Consider the following 16,869-nt stretch of genomic DNA (forward strand, 5'->3'; position numbering starts at 1 on the left):
CATGCCCGTAATCTGAGCACTTTGGAAAGCCAAGGTGGGTGGATCCAGGAGTTCAAGACCAACCTGACCAACATGGTGAAACCCCGTCGCTACTAAAAATACAAAATTAGCCAGGTGTGGTGGTGGGTACCTGTAATCTCAGTTACTTGGGAGGCTGAGGCAGGAGAATTGTTTGAACCCAGGAGGTGGAGGTTGCAGTGAGCTGAGATCACCCCGTTGCACTCCAGCCTGGGCAACAAGAGTGAAACTCCATCTCAAAAAAGAAAGTCCAATTCAAATGATTATGGAAGTGGTGGAGAAATAAATAGGAAAATGATAAATAATTAAGACAGTATATAACATGGCTATATTTTAATGTATTGTTGGTATTATTTTCTTTTGTCCCCTTTGGATTACTGTCCATCTCTCTACTGGTTAATTAATTTGTTATATTTTCTTATTAGAGCAAGTTACTCAGATGGAAAACTGAAAGCTCCTCCTAAACCATGTGCTGGCAATCAAGGGACCCAGATCACGGTAAGAATGATACATGGGGGAATAAATTGTTGAAAAGAAGATTTGTTTGTATAAATATTGAAATATAAAATTATCTCTGAGTTTTCAGGGTAATAATAACATGAATTTGCACTAGTTAATGGAGGTCCCAAAATATCCTCTAAGCAAGATAAATGACTGTTAGCTTTTGTGGCATGGCCGCCTGCCACCTCCTTGTCTTTTTTAAGGGCTACGAGATTCTTTATTGGGATAGCAAAAATCAATGGCAGGGTAGTTGGCATTGAAAGATAATTAAGCTTGACCCCAGAAGGCATGGGTTAGAGCCCAGGCTTGTCACTCATTGGTTGTATGTCCAGAGGCAATTTACTTAACATCCCTTAACCTCAGTTTCCTCATCTATCAAATGAAACAAAGAATACTTGCCCTCAGAGATCTTGTACCAGGGTGACCACAGTGTGATTTCTAAGAACTCCAAATGATCTAAGAAATTTTGTGATTATTCTTAATTTGATAAGTATCTTTTTTTTTTGAGATGAAGTCTCACTCTGTCGTCCAGGCTGAAGTGCAGTGACTCGATCTCGGTTCACCGCAACCTCCGCCTCCCGGGTTCAAGTGATTCTCCTGCCTCAGCCTCCTGAGTAGCTGGGATTACAAGCATGTGCTATCATGCCTGGCTAATTTTTGTATTTTTAGTAGAGATGGGGTTTCACCATGTTGGCCAGGCTGGTCTCGGACTCCTGACCTCAGGTGATTCACCCACCTCAGCCTCCTCAAGTGCTGGCTTTACAGACATGCGCCGCTGCACCTGGCCTGAAAAATATCTTTGAATGCTATGTGATATTATAATTGTTTGTCGATTTACATGTGTGTCTCACTAAATCATGTACTCTCCTGAGCAAGATCATGCTTTGTCTTCATATTTTCTGCACAAAGCAAAGATTCTGACACAAAAATAACCCCCAGTACATATTTGAAAAAAATCAGTGAATGAATAGGAAACATATTCTTTAATTTTTCTGTTAATGCTGCCTTATCCCTGGCCCCAGTCAGTGCTTGGAGCTGTGCTGTTGGTAAATGTAATTGGATTCACCACCTTAAGACCTAGCTTCTTGGGTTTTAATTTCATGTATTTCTATGAATTTACAAGAAAAATTGATCTTCTGTTTAGGTGGAGGACCTTTTTTACAACATAGCCACGAGGAGAAAAGCTTTAAAAAATCCAAGTGAAGAATATGGGAAGATTTTGGAAGTTGTTGGCAGGTATAGTCCAAAATCTGGGAGTGGGTCTCTGAGATCTGTCACCAAAGTACAGTGTTCTAGTACACATAAGTTGTGAACAGTCATGAGCTAGATGGTGAAAAGTAAAACCAGCTTACAAATAGTTAGGTAAACTATGACATTTATACAGGTCAAGGTTTAGTCACCAATTTTGAGCTTTCTCTCATCTCCCCAGGAAAGAGCAGTTGGTCTTTAGATCAATGAGAGCTCTTTGATGGCAGACAAAACAAACTGGCTCTAGCCAACTTGAGCTAAAAAGAAATTTATTGGAAGGCTAGGGGTTATCACATGAAGTGTGTCCAGCTGCTCCTTGGAGAGAGTAAGAATCAGGGTGCCTCTGGGACCTAATGTCGTTACTGTACTCCAGTTGTTTTCATTCTTTTCCTGACTTTGCTCTAGAGTCAGTTTCTTAACAGAGTGCATCCAGTTAGGAAAGTTTAGGTCACATGATGATGTGCCCATATCTGTGGGGAAAAGGTTTCTTGATTGGCAGTCTTACTAAGGGTGCATGAAGTAGAATGGAATAGAGGTAGTTTCCCAAAGGAAGATGAGAGGCTGTTACCAGAAGGAGAAGGGATTCAGGACAGATGAAAACAATGTTATATCCATGATAGACTTACTCTACTGGTATAGATGGCTTTAGTATAGGCTCTCTGAACCCACATGTTGTTGAATGTGATAGGGATATGTTAACTACTTTCCAGTACTTTTTTTTTTTTTTTTTTGAGATGGAATTTTTTTTTTCTTTTTGAGATGGAATTTCCCTCTTGTGTCCTAGGCTGGAGTGCAATGGTTTGATCTCGGCTCACTGCAGCCTCTGCCTCCCAGGTTCAAGCGATTCTTCTGTCTCAGCCTCCCAAGTAGCTGGGATTACAGGTGCATGCCACCATGCCCAGCTAATTTTTGTATTTTTAGTAAAGATAGGGCTTCATCATATTGGTCAGGCTGGTCAACTCCTGACCTCAGGTGATTTACCCACCTCAGGCTCCCAAAGTGCTGGGATTACAGGTGTGAGCCACTGCGCCTAGCCATTTTTCAATATTTCTAAAGAAATCTAAAATGAATAAAAAATTTCCTCTTAATAAAATGACACAGGTTTATACATCAAGTTTCTTTGCTTTTTCTTGGAATTTATAAATCAACGTCAGAATATTTATTATCTCCTGAAGATAAAGGAGTTCTAGTTGACTGTTTTGGTTCTGGGTGTGGTAAAGTGAAATATTGTTACTTAATTAGTGCATTTTGCTAGACACAATCCTTCGGTTCATGGGCTCCATAGAGAAAAAAGAAATAAACAATTGCTAACCAAGAAAAGGTTGGGAGATACTGGAACAAGACCCAGGGGCAGGAAGAAGCCAGTGAGAAGGAGGTATGTTGAGGGCTCTGAGAGGGAGTAAAAGTGTTCAGGGGTTGTTAGAGCTAGCTTCTCAAGATGTCCTTTGAGACACCCTGAAATAAAACTGCAAGTGAAGAAGAGATTGTGGGCTAGGCGCGGTGGCTCACGCCTGTAATCCCAGCACTTTGGGACGCTGAGGTGGGCAGATCACTTGAGGTCAGGAGTTTGAGGCCAGCCTGGCCAACATGATGAAACCCCATTTCTACTAAAAATACAAAAAAAATTGGCTGGGCATGGTGGTGGGTGCCTGTAATCCCAGCTACTGCGAATGCTGAGGCAGGAGAATCGCTTGAACCTGGGAGGCAGAGGTTGTAGTGGGCCAATATCGCACCATTGCACTCTGGGCAACAAAAGCGAAACTCCGTCTCAAAAAAATAAAAAATAAAAAAAGAAGAGATTGTGGTGTGATATCCTTGAGTCTGTCAGCAACCTATAAAAGCAGAGAGGAGTCTGTTTTGATTCAGTCACATTTAGCATTGATATCTCCCTGAACTCTCTACTGGTTTATTTTTCTGTGGTAAAATATTAATAGGCCGTATGGAGATATTTTTGTTTATATGTGCCTTTGTTTAGATTACTCAACTCTGCTAATTTATTTAACTGAAAGGGGGCTCTGACATCTAGTGTGTGTTTTTGGCAACTCTTTTCTTACTCTTTTTTCTTCTCCAGGTATTCAATACACAATTCAGGCATTAGTTTCTCAGTTAAGAAAGTAAGTTCTTGGTTTATGGGGGATGGTTTATTGTTTTATGGAAAGAAAAAAGGGAATTTTTAATAGTTTGCTGGTGGAGATAAGGTTATGATGTTTCAGTCTCAACCATGAGACAGTAAGTCCTTGTGTCTTCTGCTCTTTATCAGCAAGGAGAGACAGTAGCTGATGTTAGGACACTACCCAGTGCCTCAACCGTGGACAATATTCGCTCCATCTTTGGAAATGCTGTCAGTCGGTATGTTGATAACCTATATAAAAAAATCTGTTACATTTCTTGTCTTGATTTATCATTTCCTCACATTATTTTGGAACCTTTCAAGATAGTACCTGCCTTAAGACTGAGTTTGCTGTAGTCAAATACGTGGGCTTGTTTTTATGCTTCAAATTTGTTAATGCAGTTCTTACTTCATGTAGTCAACACTTCCTCGGTACATGTAATCTCCTAGATGTTGTGGCTGTAAGTCATATGTTCTTTCAAGGTCTTGGTCTTTGTCTTCAAAATATTTATAGTGTAGTAGAATTATTTATCCTTCGGTGCTCCTTCTTTTCCTTGTATTTCTGTTATCTTCACTTTAGGATTTTACTTATCATTCAACATTTATCGCCCCTCATATTCCAGGCTTTGTGCTAGAAGTTAGGGATATAAAGACAAATAAAATATTTCTTGCCCTTAAAGACTAGATTTGTAAGTGCCAGATCTTCATTATCAAGGAAAGCGTAAGAGGGGAAAGAAAGTACTTGCATTATGGATTCCTTATAGTGCTCCCCTCTGCATGTAAAAACCACCATTTCCATCATAGATTCCTAGCTGTCTCAGGACTTTATAAACCCCAAAGTGCCTATGTCATGTGAGGGGGAAGAATACTGAGACCCTTCCACGTATGGGAGATATATGGATGAGACAGCTCCTAACTTCACATTTCCCAGAAATCTGAAAAGCAGCAGCAGTCATTTCAGTACCCAGTTTCTACTTTGAAGGACAAATAATTTATTATTATTATTATTTATTATTATTATTTTTTGAGATGGAGTTTCGCTCTTGTTACCCAGGCTGGAGTGCAATGGCACGATCTCTGCTCACTGCAACCTCTGCCTCCTGGTTTCAGGCAATTCTCCTGCCTCAGCCTCCTGAGTAGCTGGGATTACAGGCACGCACCACTGTGCCCAGCTAATTTTTTGTATTTTTAGTAGAGACGGGGTTTCACCATGTTGACCAGGATGGTCTCGATCTCTTGACCTCATGATCCACCCGCCTCGGCCTCCCAAAGTGCTGGGATTACAGACATGAGCCACCGTGCCTGGCCAAATAATTTATTCTTTAAGCTAAACCAACTAAGGAACAACTAGTTTGCTTTTAACTTACTATTTTCCTTTTAATTTAAATGAATTAATTTTTTTAAACTGTGCTCCTAGAGTGACAGAATTCTGTTCTACAGTGTAACTTTTCAGAGCATCTTTGACTAGATCTTAAGACTATACTTAGTTGTTATGAAATTCTAGGGACAGTACAAGATTAGAAATCCTCTAGAGCAGCATTTCCCAAAGGCTTCCAGAACACTAGCCTCTTAAGGCATTTTTGGGAAAAAAAAGTTTGCTAGTTCAGTGTGTATGGGAAATTTGACAAGCCATACCCTCCATTGAAGACACTCAGAGCACACATTACTGCATGAAAAGCTTCCATCCACCAGCCATTTGGCCCGCCCTTATTGAGTGCCTGCTATTTCCTTGGTATTGTACTATATGGTAGGGACATAGTAAACAAAGCAGAAATGACTCAGCTGACTTTTTAGTTGGAAAGACACATTAAATAATTATGCCATTCATTAGCAGATTGTGCTAGATGCCTCCCTGGAAAAATAAAGGACATAAAGGGAAACTCGGTAGGGTCAGAGAAAGGGGATCGTTAGAGAAGGTTGTTTGAATAAATAATTTTTGAAATATGAAGGATAAATAGGAATTAACTAGGTACCAATAGGTTAGAGGTAGAGTTTTCCAGACAGAGGGACTAGTTCTTAGGAAGGTCTTCAGAGAGGAATAAGTGTGGCTTGTCTGAGGACCTCTTTTTCGCCTATTAACCTTCCCTCCCCAATAAACACTCTGGGGAACAACACACATTGTAGAACCACATTGTGGTGCTATTCAGTATAGTAAGTAATTCAGCAGAAATAAGTTCTTGGAATCGGAATCTCATCTTTGGGATTTAGTTACTAAGATACTTTCAAGTTTCAGCAAAATAAGGTTTCGAGGTTGGACTCATTGTTCTATTCCAGCAATTAGAGCAGTGCCTAGCACATAGCACAAGTGCTTGAAAACACTGACTGAATAGGGTGGGTGGGTGGATGGATGGGTGGATGAGAGGGTAGGTAGGTGGGTGGGTAGATGGATGAACAGACCAATGGCTGCACGAATGGACAGGCACAGAGGACTTCAAATGAACCAAGTCTCTGTGTCCTTCATTTAACAGTTAGTTTATGGGAAGGAACCTTGTGTTTTCTAATTCTGATTTTTGAATAATGTTTGAGTTTTTAAGTATTTTCAGAAGCTTCAGAATCTCTCTTTTCTAACCAGAGAACTGATAGAAATTGGGTGTGAGGATAAAACCCTAGCCTTCAGAATGAATGGTTACATTTCCAATGCAAACTACTCGGTGAAGAAGTGCATCTTCTTACTCTTTATCAACCGTAAGTGAAAAAGAACCACATGGGAAATCCACCCACAGGGAATTTTATGGGACCATGGGAAAATTTCTAATCAACAGGTTTGATTACACATAGAGAAAGTTCATGGCAAAGTGTGGTTTTATTGGGAAGCATGTATAATTTTTGCCCTAAGTCTGTGCTCAGCCCTCCCACATGTGCTCATTGCTGGTTCACTGTCGGAGTCTGGTTCTCACCTCTAAGAGGAATCCCAGGAGAGGGCATAACAGGCCCCCTGTGAGCCAGCCCACCTTCCTCACCTGCTGGTGTCAGAGTCATTACAAGCAAGCCCTAGCCAGAGCATTGCTGGAAGAGATTAAGGGCCACTGTTTGAAATTGCACAGCAGGACACAGAAAAGGGGTACCTTGGGCATAGGCATTGTCATCAAAGAAATTGCTGAGATACTTGAGATTTTCCTCCTTAAGGAATGAGCTTTAGGATACAAAGAGCAGTTCTAGAAATTATGGAGGAAATTAACTAAATTAAATACTTAATTTTCTTAAATTCCTTTACAGTTTTTATCTCTCTGCTAACATAGTGTTTACATGATTCTTATCTACTAACCAAACGCTATTTTATATTCTGCTTCTTATAACTTAATTGTGTATTACAAGGTTTTGATGGTGACCTAGCAAAAACAATCCCAAACATTTTTCATTTTCCATCCGGAAATAAGATGCATCTTTCCATTTCCATGGTTTCAGTTTTCATTTTTATCTTATAGGTTGTTTATTGTTTTAGAGGATTTCATAATAATTTTATAGTTTTTGTTTTGTTTTGCTTGTTTGCTATTGGAAATGAAATATTCCCTCTTTCCATTTATAGTGCTGACCAGCTGTAAATGTTTCAAAATATGCAAAACTGTTATATATAGAGCTGTTTTACAGCAGTGTTCAAGCAATATGGAAACAATAAAGAGAGAGCCAATCGTTTACAAACAAATTCTGTTAAACTGATTTTTATTAGCAGGGATTTTCCTACTTCATTAGGAAAGACTTGACACCTGATGCATAACAAAGCTTCTTTTAATCAAGGCTCAGAAAATGCTTTTTATTAGTTTTTTTCTACCCATGAAGAATAATTGCTTTGTAACGCACATGCCGGCCGTAAAGCAGACAAAGGTGTAGGTGCTGTCTGACTGGCCTCTGTCTATTCTGTTGGGGCTGCCTGCCACAGCCTCTGCATTATGATTAGCTAATGTGTTCACAATGCCAAGTTCTCAGTAGCAAAGAAAGGTCAAGCTTTTATGTGTGCCATTCCTTCATTTATCTACACTGTGCAGGCACACTCAGTGGCAGAGACAAAGAACACTCCTTTGTCCCATCTCAGGTTCAGAATTCTCAGCAGACGGGCTCCAGCTGTCCTTTTGTCATGTGCCCACGCCTGCTCCAGGCCTGTGTGGTCAGGACACGTGTTACAGAGTATAGTGACGTTAATGATGGGACCCTGGATGTGGTGAACACTCAGAGAATGTTAATCTCTTCATTGATAAAGTCACAGCCACTCTTCTTGTTGGGAATAAAAAGATTTGACATATCCTTGGCTACAACAACAAAGGACAACAGATAATCAGCAGGTCATCTAAAATCTGTCCACAGGGAAAGGAGAGCTGTGTTCCTGAAAATACATCTTTCTCTGATTTTAGTATTATTTTTTCCTGCATTTATTTCTTTCTACCCTCTCCAAACCAGCCTCATTTCCTAAATTACCTTAAATATGCATTGACGAGGACTCTTGATCCAAGATGGCCGACCACTAACAGCTCAGGATTGTAGCTCCCAGTGAAAGCTCAGAGAACGAGACAGCGCCACATCTTTAGACGAATTTTCGTCACTCACGGATTAGCCAATTCCCAGTGGAGGAGCCCCACGGGTCGCCAGCGCGACTCTTGTGGCCGCCACAGCGGTTTTGCCGGCGTCTTGGCGCAGCAGCTCTTAATGCAGAGCCAACGGGACTGCTTCCCCTACTGACCAGAGTTTGGAGCTCCGGGAAGTCAGAGCCACTTGTTGCGGACTCAAGAGGGAAGCCAGACCAGAGATTCCCGGGCAGAAGAGCACCATCAGTCTTATCTCTGCTATTTAGGCTGCCACAGTGGGTTGCTCGGATCCCAGCACTGGGAATCAATAAGTCAGACGTCGACTCAGAAACCTAACTAGAAAGGCGGTTCATCTACAATGAAGGGAAAAAAACAGCCTAAGAAGGCCGAGTATACACAAAATCAGAAACCATCAGCAACGGAACAAGCCCTGATGGAAAAGGACTCATCAGCAACTGAACAAGCCCTGATGGAAAAGGACTCATCAGTAACGGAACAAGCCCTGATGGAAAAGGACTGTGTTCCATTATCTGAAGTAGGCTTTAAAAGGTGGATGATAAGAAACTTCTGGGAGTTAAAGGAACTTGTTCTAACCCAATGTAAAGAAACTAAGAACTTGGAAAAAAGGTTCGATGAAATGTTGAAAAGAATAGACAATATAGAGAGGAATACAAATGAACTTAATGGAGTTGAAAAATACAACACGAGAACTTAGTGAAATATGTACAAGCTTAAACAGCCGAATGGATCAAGCAGAAGAAAGGGTATCAAAGGTCGAAGACCATCTTAATGAAACAAAACGACAAGACAGGAATAGAGAAAAAAGGATAAAAAGGAATGAGCAAAGTCTCCAAGCAAGATGGGACTATGTGAAAAGACCTAATATACGCTTGATTGGTGTACCTGAATGTGATGGAGAGAATGAATTCAAGCTGGAAAATACTCTCCAGGACATTATCCAGGAAAATTTTCCTAATTTAGCAAAGCAGGACACTATTCAACCCCAGGCAATACAGAGAACACCACAAAGATATTCCTCTAGAAGACCAATCCCAAGGCACATAATCGTTAGATTCACCAAGATCGAAATGAAGGAGAAAATATTAAGGGCAGCCAGAGAGAAAGATCAAGTTACCCATAAAGGTAAGCCTATTAGGCTTACAGCAGATCTCTCAACGGAAACCCTACAAGCTAGAAGAGAGTGGGGGCCAATATTCAATATACTTAATCAACAGAACTTTCAGCCCAGAATTTCATATCCTGCCAATTTAAGCTTTACATTTGAAGGAAAAATAAAATCTTTTAGGAACAAGCAAGTACTCAGAGATTTTATTACCACCAGGCCTGCTTTACAAGAACTTCTAAAAGAAGCATTATACACAGAAAGGAACAACCAGTATGACCCTTTCTAAAAATACACCAAAAAGTAAAGAGCATTAACATAAAGAAGAATTTTTATCAACGAAAGGACAAAATAGCCAGTTAATAGCAAATGGCAGCAACCCTAAATTTAAATCGACCAAATCTCCCAATCAAAAGATACAGACAAAATCTAAGGGTATATCCAAAGATATACATAGACTCAAAATAAAGCGTTGGAAAAAAAAAAGTACCAACCAAATGGAGAGCAAAAATAAATAAATAAAAAGGAGTTGCAATTTTCACATTTGACAAAATAGATTTCAAAGCTTTAAGGATACAAGGGTAAAAGGATTAATGTAATAATAAGAGATCTTAACACCCAGATACATAAGACCCATAATGAGATTTAGATTAAACGAGACAGAAAATTGATAACGATATCTGGGACTGGAACTAAGATCCAGAACAAATAAACTCAATAGAGGTCTCCATTTTAAACACACAAAATATACATTATCCACAAAATCTAACGATATATCTAAAGATATACAAAGACTCAAAACAAGGGGATGGAAAAAAACTCACCAACCAAATGGAGAGCAAAAATAAATAAATAAAAAGCAGGAGTTGCAATTCTCACACTTAATAAAATAGATTTCAAAGCTACAAGGATGCAAGGGTAAAAGGATTAATGCAACAATAAGAGATCTTAACACCCAGATACATAAGACACATAATGAGATTTAGATTCAATGAGACAACAAATTGATAACGATATCCAGTACTTGAACTCAGAGCCAGAACAAATAAACAAAATAGAGGTCTCCATTTTAAACACATAAAATATGCATTAACCACTTTAAACACTCAAAATATTGATCGGCCATTATTGAAACCCATTTTAGGAATGAAGTAATATTCCTTTTTCCCTCTTTTTATTTTTTTCCCCTTCTTTTTCTCTTTTTCCCTAAAAAAAAAAAAAAAAAAATATGCATTGAACTTGTACTGACTGAAATTCTGGAAAACTGTGTGGCTACTCCACTGTTGAAACTTTCTGAGCAAAGTTAGTTGCTCTCTCTGCTCATCATTTAGCACACGCACCTTTATAACAGTGCTGACCACTTTGGGTTGGAATTAGTGTATTTACCAGCGTGTTGTCTACCAGTGCTTGGTGTGTGTGATATACAGTATATACTTGCAGAATGAAAAGTCTGAGGGCTGATGTCATACTTCCCACTGTGCGCAGTGAGAGCACAGCTGGTGCCTCTGCATTATGATTAGCTACATGGGGTGATGGGGGCAAAGGGAAGTGAGGATGAATGTATTGCCTTATCATGATTTATGTTACTTGGATGAAGGAAAAGAGTTTCAAGCGAATAGTAAGATACTGGGCTGGAAAGTGGCAACAGATAAAGGTGGCCCTTTCTTCCCAGGGATGTGATGTGCATATTTCTCCAGAAATGTTGTTCCTGAGGAAATTTCATGACTTTGTGTGAATGTACATCTGTGACCTCACCCCTCAGAACAGTCTTGAACTGGCTGCTTTCTTTTTATTGTTTAGATCGTCTGGTAGAATCAACTTCCTTGAGAAAAGCTATAGAAACGGTGTATGCAGCCTATTTGCCCAAAAACACACACCCATTCCTATACCTCAGGTAATGTAGCACCAAACTCTTCAACCAAGACTAACAAGGTTCAGATGTTCTGTAAGGCTCTCCTCGTTGAAAGAATGAGCATGCTAATGGTACAGTCAGAGTGAATCCTATACACCCCTGGCAAACAATGTTCTGTCCCTGCTCACAGGTACAAAGTATCGTTTTCCTTCATTTATTCACTAATTTAGCAGAACCTCACTAAGAGCCTCCTATATGCCAGGCTCTGCATTAGCAATACAAAAATGAATGCCATGCCTCACCCCTTCAGGAGGCGCTGACAGCTCATAGGCAGAGTAGAAACAGATGTGCTCTGAAGTCTCTAAATATTACTTCTGCTGGGGTTAGTTGGGAAGTTGGGAAGCCACAACAGCTACTGTTTTCTCTCACGCCCCCCACCCCCCCCCCCCCCCCCCCCGTAAAAGACCATCAGCCAGGTGCAGTGGCTCTAATCCTAGCACTTTGGGAGGCCGAGGTGGTCAGATCACAAGGTCAGACGTTCATGTGACCAGAGTGACCATGAATTTTTAGTGGAGACCAAACCCTGTGTCAAAGTTAGCCAGGAGTGGTTGCAGTCGCCTGTAATTTGAGCTACTGGGGAGGCTGAGGCAGGAAGATTTGCTTGAACCTGGGAGGTGGAGGTTGCAGTGAGCTGAGATACTGCCACTGCATTCCAGCCTGGATGACAGAGTCAGCCTCTATCTCAGAAAAAAGAAAGAAAGAGAAAAAAAGACAGTGTTTTGCTCTGGAGGTTCTTGTCTTAACATATAAACTGCTGATTGCCCAGATGTTCCTGTTACTCATGTAAATAATTTAGCAGTTGTATTTTAGCAGGCATCAATAGTTTAGCACTTGGATTAAATAGACCAAACCCCATAGTAGATGCTTGAAATGCAGAATAAATGTGAAGCACCCCCTCTCTAAAGGAATTTATAGTCCATAGCTGACTTATGGAGGATCTCTTTCCATTATTTCTGCCTCTGTTTCATATACTTAGCATTTTTATCCCAGCATGAGAAAAGATGACTCTTAGTAACAGTACTGTATTTGCATAGGACATAGTTCATACTAAAATCTCTTAAGTCTGGAGCCTTTTTGCCCTGAATAGAAATTGTGTTAGAACGAATTTATCTTTGTTTTAATTTTGATTGAAAAGGAAAGAACATAAAAATTATAGTTAAAGGTAGTTTATTTTTTATTTTTTTTGAGATGGAGTCTTGGTCTGTTGCCCAGGCTGGAGTGCAGTGGCACACTCTTGCCTCATTGCAACCTCCGCCTCCCAGGCTCAGGTGATTCTCCTGCTTCAGCCTCCCGAGTAGCTGGGATTACAGGTGTATACCACCACACCTGGCTAACTTTTGTATTTTTAGTAGAGCTGGATTTTACCATGTCGGCCAGGCTGGTCTGGAACTCCTGACCTCAGGTGATCTGCTTGCTTTGGCCCCCAAAGTGGTGGGATCACAGGCATCAGCCACTGTACTCAGCCTAAAGGTAGTTTTAGATGAAATGTTTTCAGGTTTTCTCTTGCAGAGTAACAAACTGGTCCAGTTATCACCTTGTTCCATCTCCATATTAATCAGGGTCCAGACAGGAGGTAGAAACCGTACAACGATTTGAACAGAGGAATAAAGAATTACAAACAGGAGATTAGAGTAATAGGAACAGAGTATTAGAGACAGGAATAGCAGACATAAAGAACAACCCACTTCCTCCTAGAGCTGAGATAGCATTCCCTCACCACACTCCCTCACTTCTGACTGAGATGCAGACCTTGTTGAAGAGAATGTAACTGGCTCACTGCAAGGTAAAGTCAATGAGGCGGTCCCCAGTACGACTCTGAGGGGATTCTGGGGAAAATTGCCCATGAGAAAAGGGCAGGTGCTGCTGGCCACCTGTGCTGAAGAACTTAAAGTCTCAGAAGAGTGCCCCCTAACCTGGCATAGAAACCCCTTCCTCTTCCTGAGTCTCTCTAGCACCTTCTACTGGCAAAGCTTCACATTGCAAGCCTCCATTATCACAGAGGAAGCAATGAAAGATGGACTCAGAGCTAAGTCAATAAGTTGGTAGCTAGCATAGCCTCTAAATTGACTTTTTATATCATTTTATTGACAGAAAGTGTTCTTGCATATATTGTTCCTCATATAATAGGGGACTTATTCATGGCTGTAGAGGAGAAAACAGATAGTAAGAAGTTAAGTGACTTGCCCAAGTTCACGTAATAAAAAATTTCACTAGTTCTACATATAGTATATGTGGCAGGTACATATAAAGCACTTGGCATGAATTTAATTCCCACTATAAACTTGTGAAATAGGTAATTCGGTTATGTCCACTTTACAAGTGAAGAAACTTAGGCAAAGAAAGATGATATAACTTACACAAAGCTACATGGCTCTTAAGTAACAGGGCTAATAGTGAAACTCACTCACTCAGACTTGATCCTGAGGTTTTGACCACTGTGTCATCTGGCCTCCCCAAATCTACTGGCCACCAAATATACCATATGTGGACTTTGTCTCCCCTCTCCCACTATCTAAGGTAATTGTTCTCTTTTTTTCCTGCCAGTTTAGAAATCAGTCCCCAGAATGTGGATGTTAATGTGCATCCCACAAAGCACGAAGTTCACTTCCTGCACGAGGAGAGCATCCTGGAGCGGGTGCAGCAGCACATCGAGAGCAAGCTCTTGGGCTCCAATTCCTCCAGGATGTACTTCACCCAGGTCAGGGCGCTTCTCATCCAGCTGCTTCTCTGGGACCTTTGAAATGTGCCCTGCCAGACATGAGAGCCCAGATTTCTGCCTGTTACTTAGGAACTTTCTTTGCAAGTATTACCTTGATAGTTTTGACATTTTCTTCTTTGAGTCTAGTTATAAAGGTATTGTGCTGTTGTTCCTGGGCTTAGAGTCATGAGGCCAGAGCTCACTACCTCACTTTGCCTCCATCTGGAGCCTTAGATCAACTTCCTAGGAAAACGAGCTGTGTGAAAACAGAATAGGGTGCCTCTTCAGTGTGCTCTTCACTGGAGATGTTCAAGAGGAGGATAGTCCCACCTACATAGGGCACAGTGGAGGGGCGAAGCCCCAGGGAGGCAGCAGGAAGAGTAGAAAGAGTGGAGGCTCTTTCTACTGTTGGACAGACCTGGGTTACCAGCCGTATGACTAACTTTCCCGGGCTTCCATGTCTCCTTCAGTAATGAAGGAATGGGTCATCCCCACATGCAAGGATAGTTACAAGCAGTCAGAGGACAGCAGATGTCTGGTACAGCTTCTAAGTACTTATTATTCTAAGTCACTTCACTTCTCTGAGTTCTGTTTTCCTATCTGTAAGATAAGCAGTTTGGATAAAATGATCTCCTATATACTCTCCTGGTTCTGAGATAATGTGGTTGTTGGCAGGCCTTTATTTGTGGTGAGGATGTTCGTCATAAGCACACTGAAACTACAGAATAGAAGTATTTTCTCCATTAGATTATGCTGGGTCCTAGAAGCAGAAACTGGACCTCTGTGAGACCCTGCTTCACAGAAAACTTAAAATTCCCAAGCAGATGAATGCTTCTCAGAAGGACATTCACAGTTATCCACCTGGAAAGAATCTAGATGGAAGGTGGCATGGGCACTAAGCAGTGTGATTAAACCCAGCCAGGGCAGCCCCAGCAGCCTTGGAACCCAAACACTGGAGATTGTTGATGCAGAGAAGAAGGGAGTCCTCACAGCTTCCTGTTGGTGACATCTGAAAGGGGTATGTGGCAGGTGGGAGGAAGAAGTTCTGTCTGGAAACCAACCCTTTTTCCTCTATTATTGATTGAATCCTGGTGCCAACATGAGCCCCAGGTCTTGTAGAGGCCATAAGTCCCTATGCCTTGTAGTGCCGTGAACAAGATGAGACCACACGTGCCCCCAGTGGGTTAACGTGTCTAGCAAGGCTCTTGGAGCACTATCGGATACACAGAAAATGCCCAGTAACTGTTAGTTGGTTTGTTATCTGTTGTTGTTGCTCACTTAGGCTCTATGCCCCTTTACTGCTCCTTTTATTCTACCTCCCTCTGCACATGTGCATCCAGACTCCTCTTGGAGCTACATGCTGGGTTGAGTGCCCAGGGATGCAGCATAGATGTTGCTGCCTTCCACAGAGGCGCTCATGGTCTACTAGAGAATATATCCCATGGGAGAGAAAAAAAGACTCGGGAGAATATAGGACGGGTCCGTGTCCTGGATTTGGGCAGTCACGAAAGGGAGGGAAGAGACATGGAGGCTGGGACCCAAAGGCTAAGTAGGAATTTGGTGGGCCAAAGGGGAGGGGAAATGGAAAGAGTGTTTCTGGCAGAGGAAATGGCAAGGATAAAGGCCTGGTGGTGCAAGAGAACATGTGTTCGAGAATCTGAAAGTTCAGTGCAGTGGGTCCAGTGTTCTCTACCCTGGCTGCCATTAGAATTACATGGGAAACTTTTAGAAAATTCCATGTCTGGGCCCTCCCCAGACCAATAAATCATTCTTGGGTGGTGGGGTCTGGGTATCAGGATTGTTTAAAGGTACTGTCACATATGCAGCTGGGGCTAAGCTGTGCTGGGGCCTGAGTATGTCAGGGTGAGTGGCAGTGGTGGAGTTGAGGCTGCAGAATTCAGGCCAAAGAGAGAGGTTTTCATCAGGAAGTTAAAGAGTTTCGATTTCAACTTGATGGGAATGAATGGGATTTTTTTTTTTTTTTTTTTTTGAGACAGAGTTTTGTTCTTGTTGTCCAGGCTGGAGTGCAATGGCACGATCTTGGCTCACTGCAACCTCTGCCTCATGGGTTCAAGCGTTTCTCCTGCTTCAGTCTCCCAAATAGCTGGGACTATAGGCACACGCCACCATACCCAGCTAATCTTGTATTTTTAGTAGAGACAGAGTTTCCCCATGTTGTCCAGGCTGGTCTCGAACTCCTGACCTCAGGTGATCCACCTGCCTCAGCCTCCCAAAGTGCTGGGATTGCAGGCATGAGCTACCATGCCTGACTGGATGGGATCTTATTTGCCTTTTATGAAGAGCTCCCTGGTTGCAATATCAGAATGGATTGGAGAGGAGCAAGATGGAAACCTACAATGATTTGGGAGAAGCGGTGAGAGGCTTGAGGCACAGGAAGTAGCCCCATTCACTAATAGTTGAGCATGTAGAATTGCCAGGATCTGGAAATGGTTTGGCTAATGGAGAGTGGAAGGAAAGGCCCAAAGTGTGAAAGGAAGATGGAGAGCATGTTGCCTAGCCCAGAGTGATTGCCGTTTGCTCTGTCCTAATTGAGGTCTCAGGGATTTGCCGGAGATCATTGAGTCTGTGGCTTCATGGGGAATAGAATTTCTCAGCATTCCTCCTTGTCTTATCCTGGGTTAGTCAGCTTCATTTAGTTAGATTACATTTTATTTTCCAGTAGAACTCTGCATACATCCTGAGCAGTGTGTCTTCAGAGGGATCAGAGGACCTGCCTCTTTC

At 41.6% G+C, this 16,869-nt stretch overlaps 1 protein-coding gene across 25 annotated transcripts in view; it reads left to right on the forward strand.

Annotated features, from left to right (window-relative positions):
* MLH1 (mutL homolog 1) overlaps positions 1 to 16,869 on the forward strand; it is a 53,795-nt gene that overhangs the window by 13,040 nt on the left and 23,886 nt on the right. For 23 of the 25 annotated variants that reach the window (XR_013528741.1, XR_013528742.1, XM_078354589.1 and 20 more), the window contains 7 exons: positions 444 to 516; positions 1,664 to 1,755; positions 3,839 to 3,881; positions 4,028 to 4,116; positions 6,450 to 6,562; positions 11,318 to 11,411; positions 13,974 to 14,127. Coding sequence is in view for 21 of the 25 variants with exons in the window: in XM_078354589.1 (XP_078210715.1) it covers positions 444 to 516; positions 1,664 to 1,755; positions 3,839 to 3,881; positions 4,028 to 4,116; positions 6,450 to 6,562; positions 11,318 to 11,411; positions 13,974 to 14,127 (658 nt within the window). In the remaining 4 variants the exon portion in view is untranslated. The remainder of the gene's footprint in view (positions 1 to 443; positions 517 to 1,663; positions 1,756 to 3,838; positions 3,882 to 4,027; positions 4,117 to 6,449; positions 6,563 to 11,317; positions 11,412 to 13,973; positions 14,128 to 16,869) is intronic. The other 2 variants (XM_078354602.1, XM_078354603.1) reach the window with 1 other exon arrangement.

Source organism: Callithrix jacchus, chromosome 17 (assembly GCF_049354715.1).
Source record: "Callithrix jacchus isolate 240 chromosome 17, calJac240_pri, whole genome shotgun sequence".
Classification (NCBI taxonomy): Eukaryota; Metazoa; Chordata; class Mammalia; order Primates; family Cebidae; genus Callithrix; species Callithrix jacchus.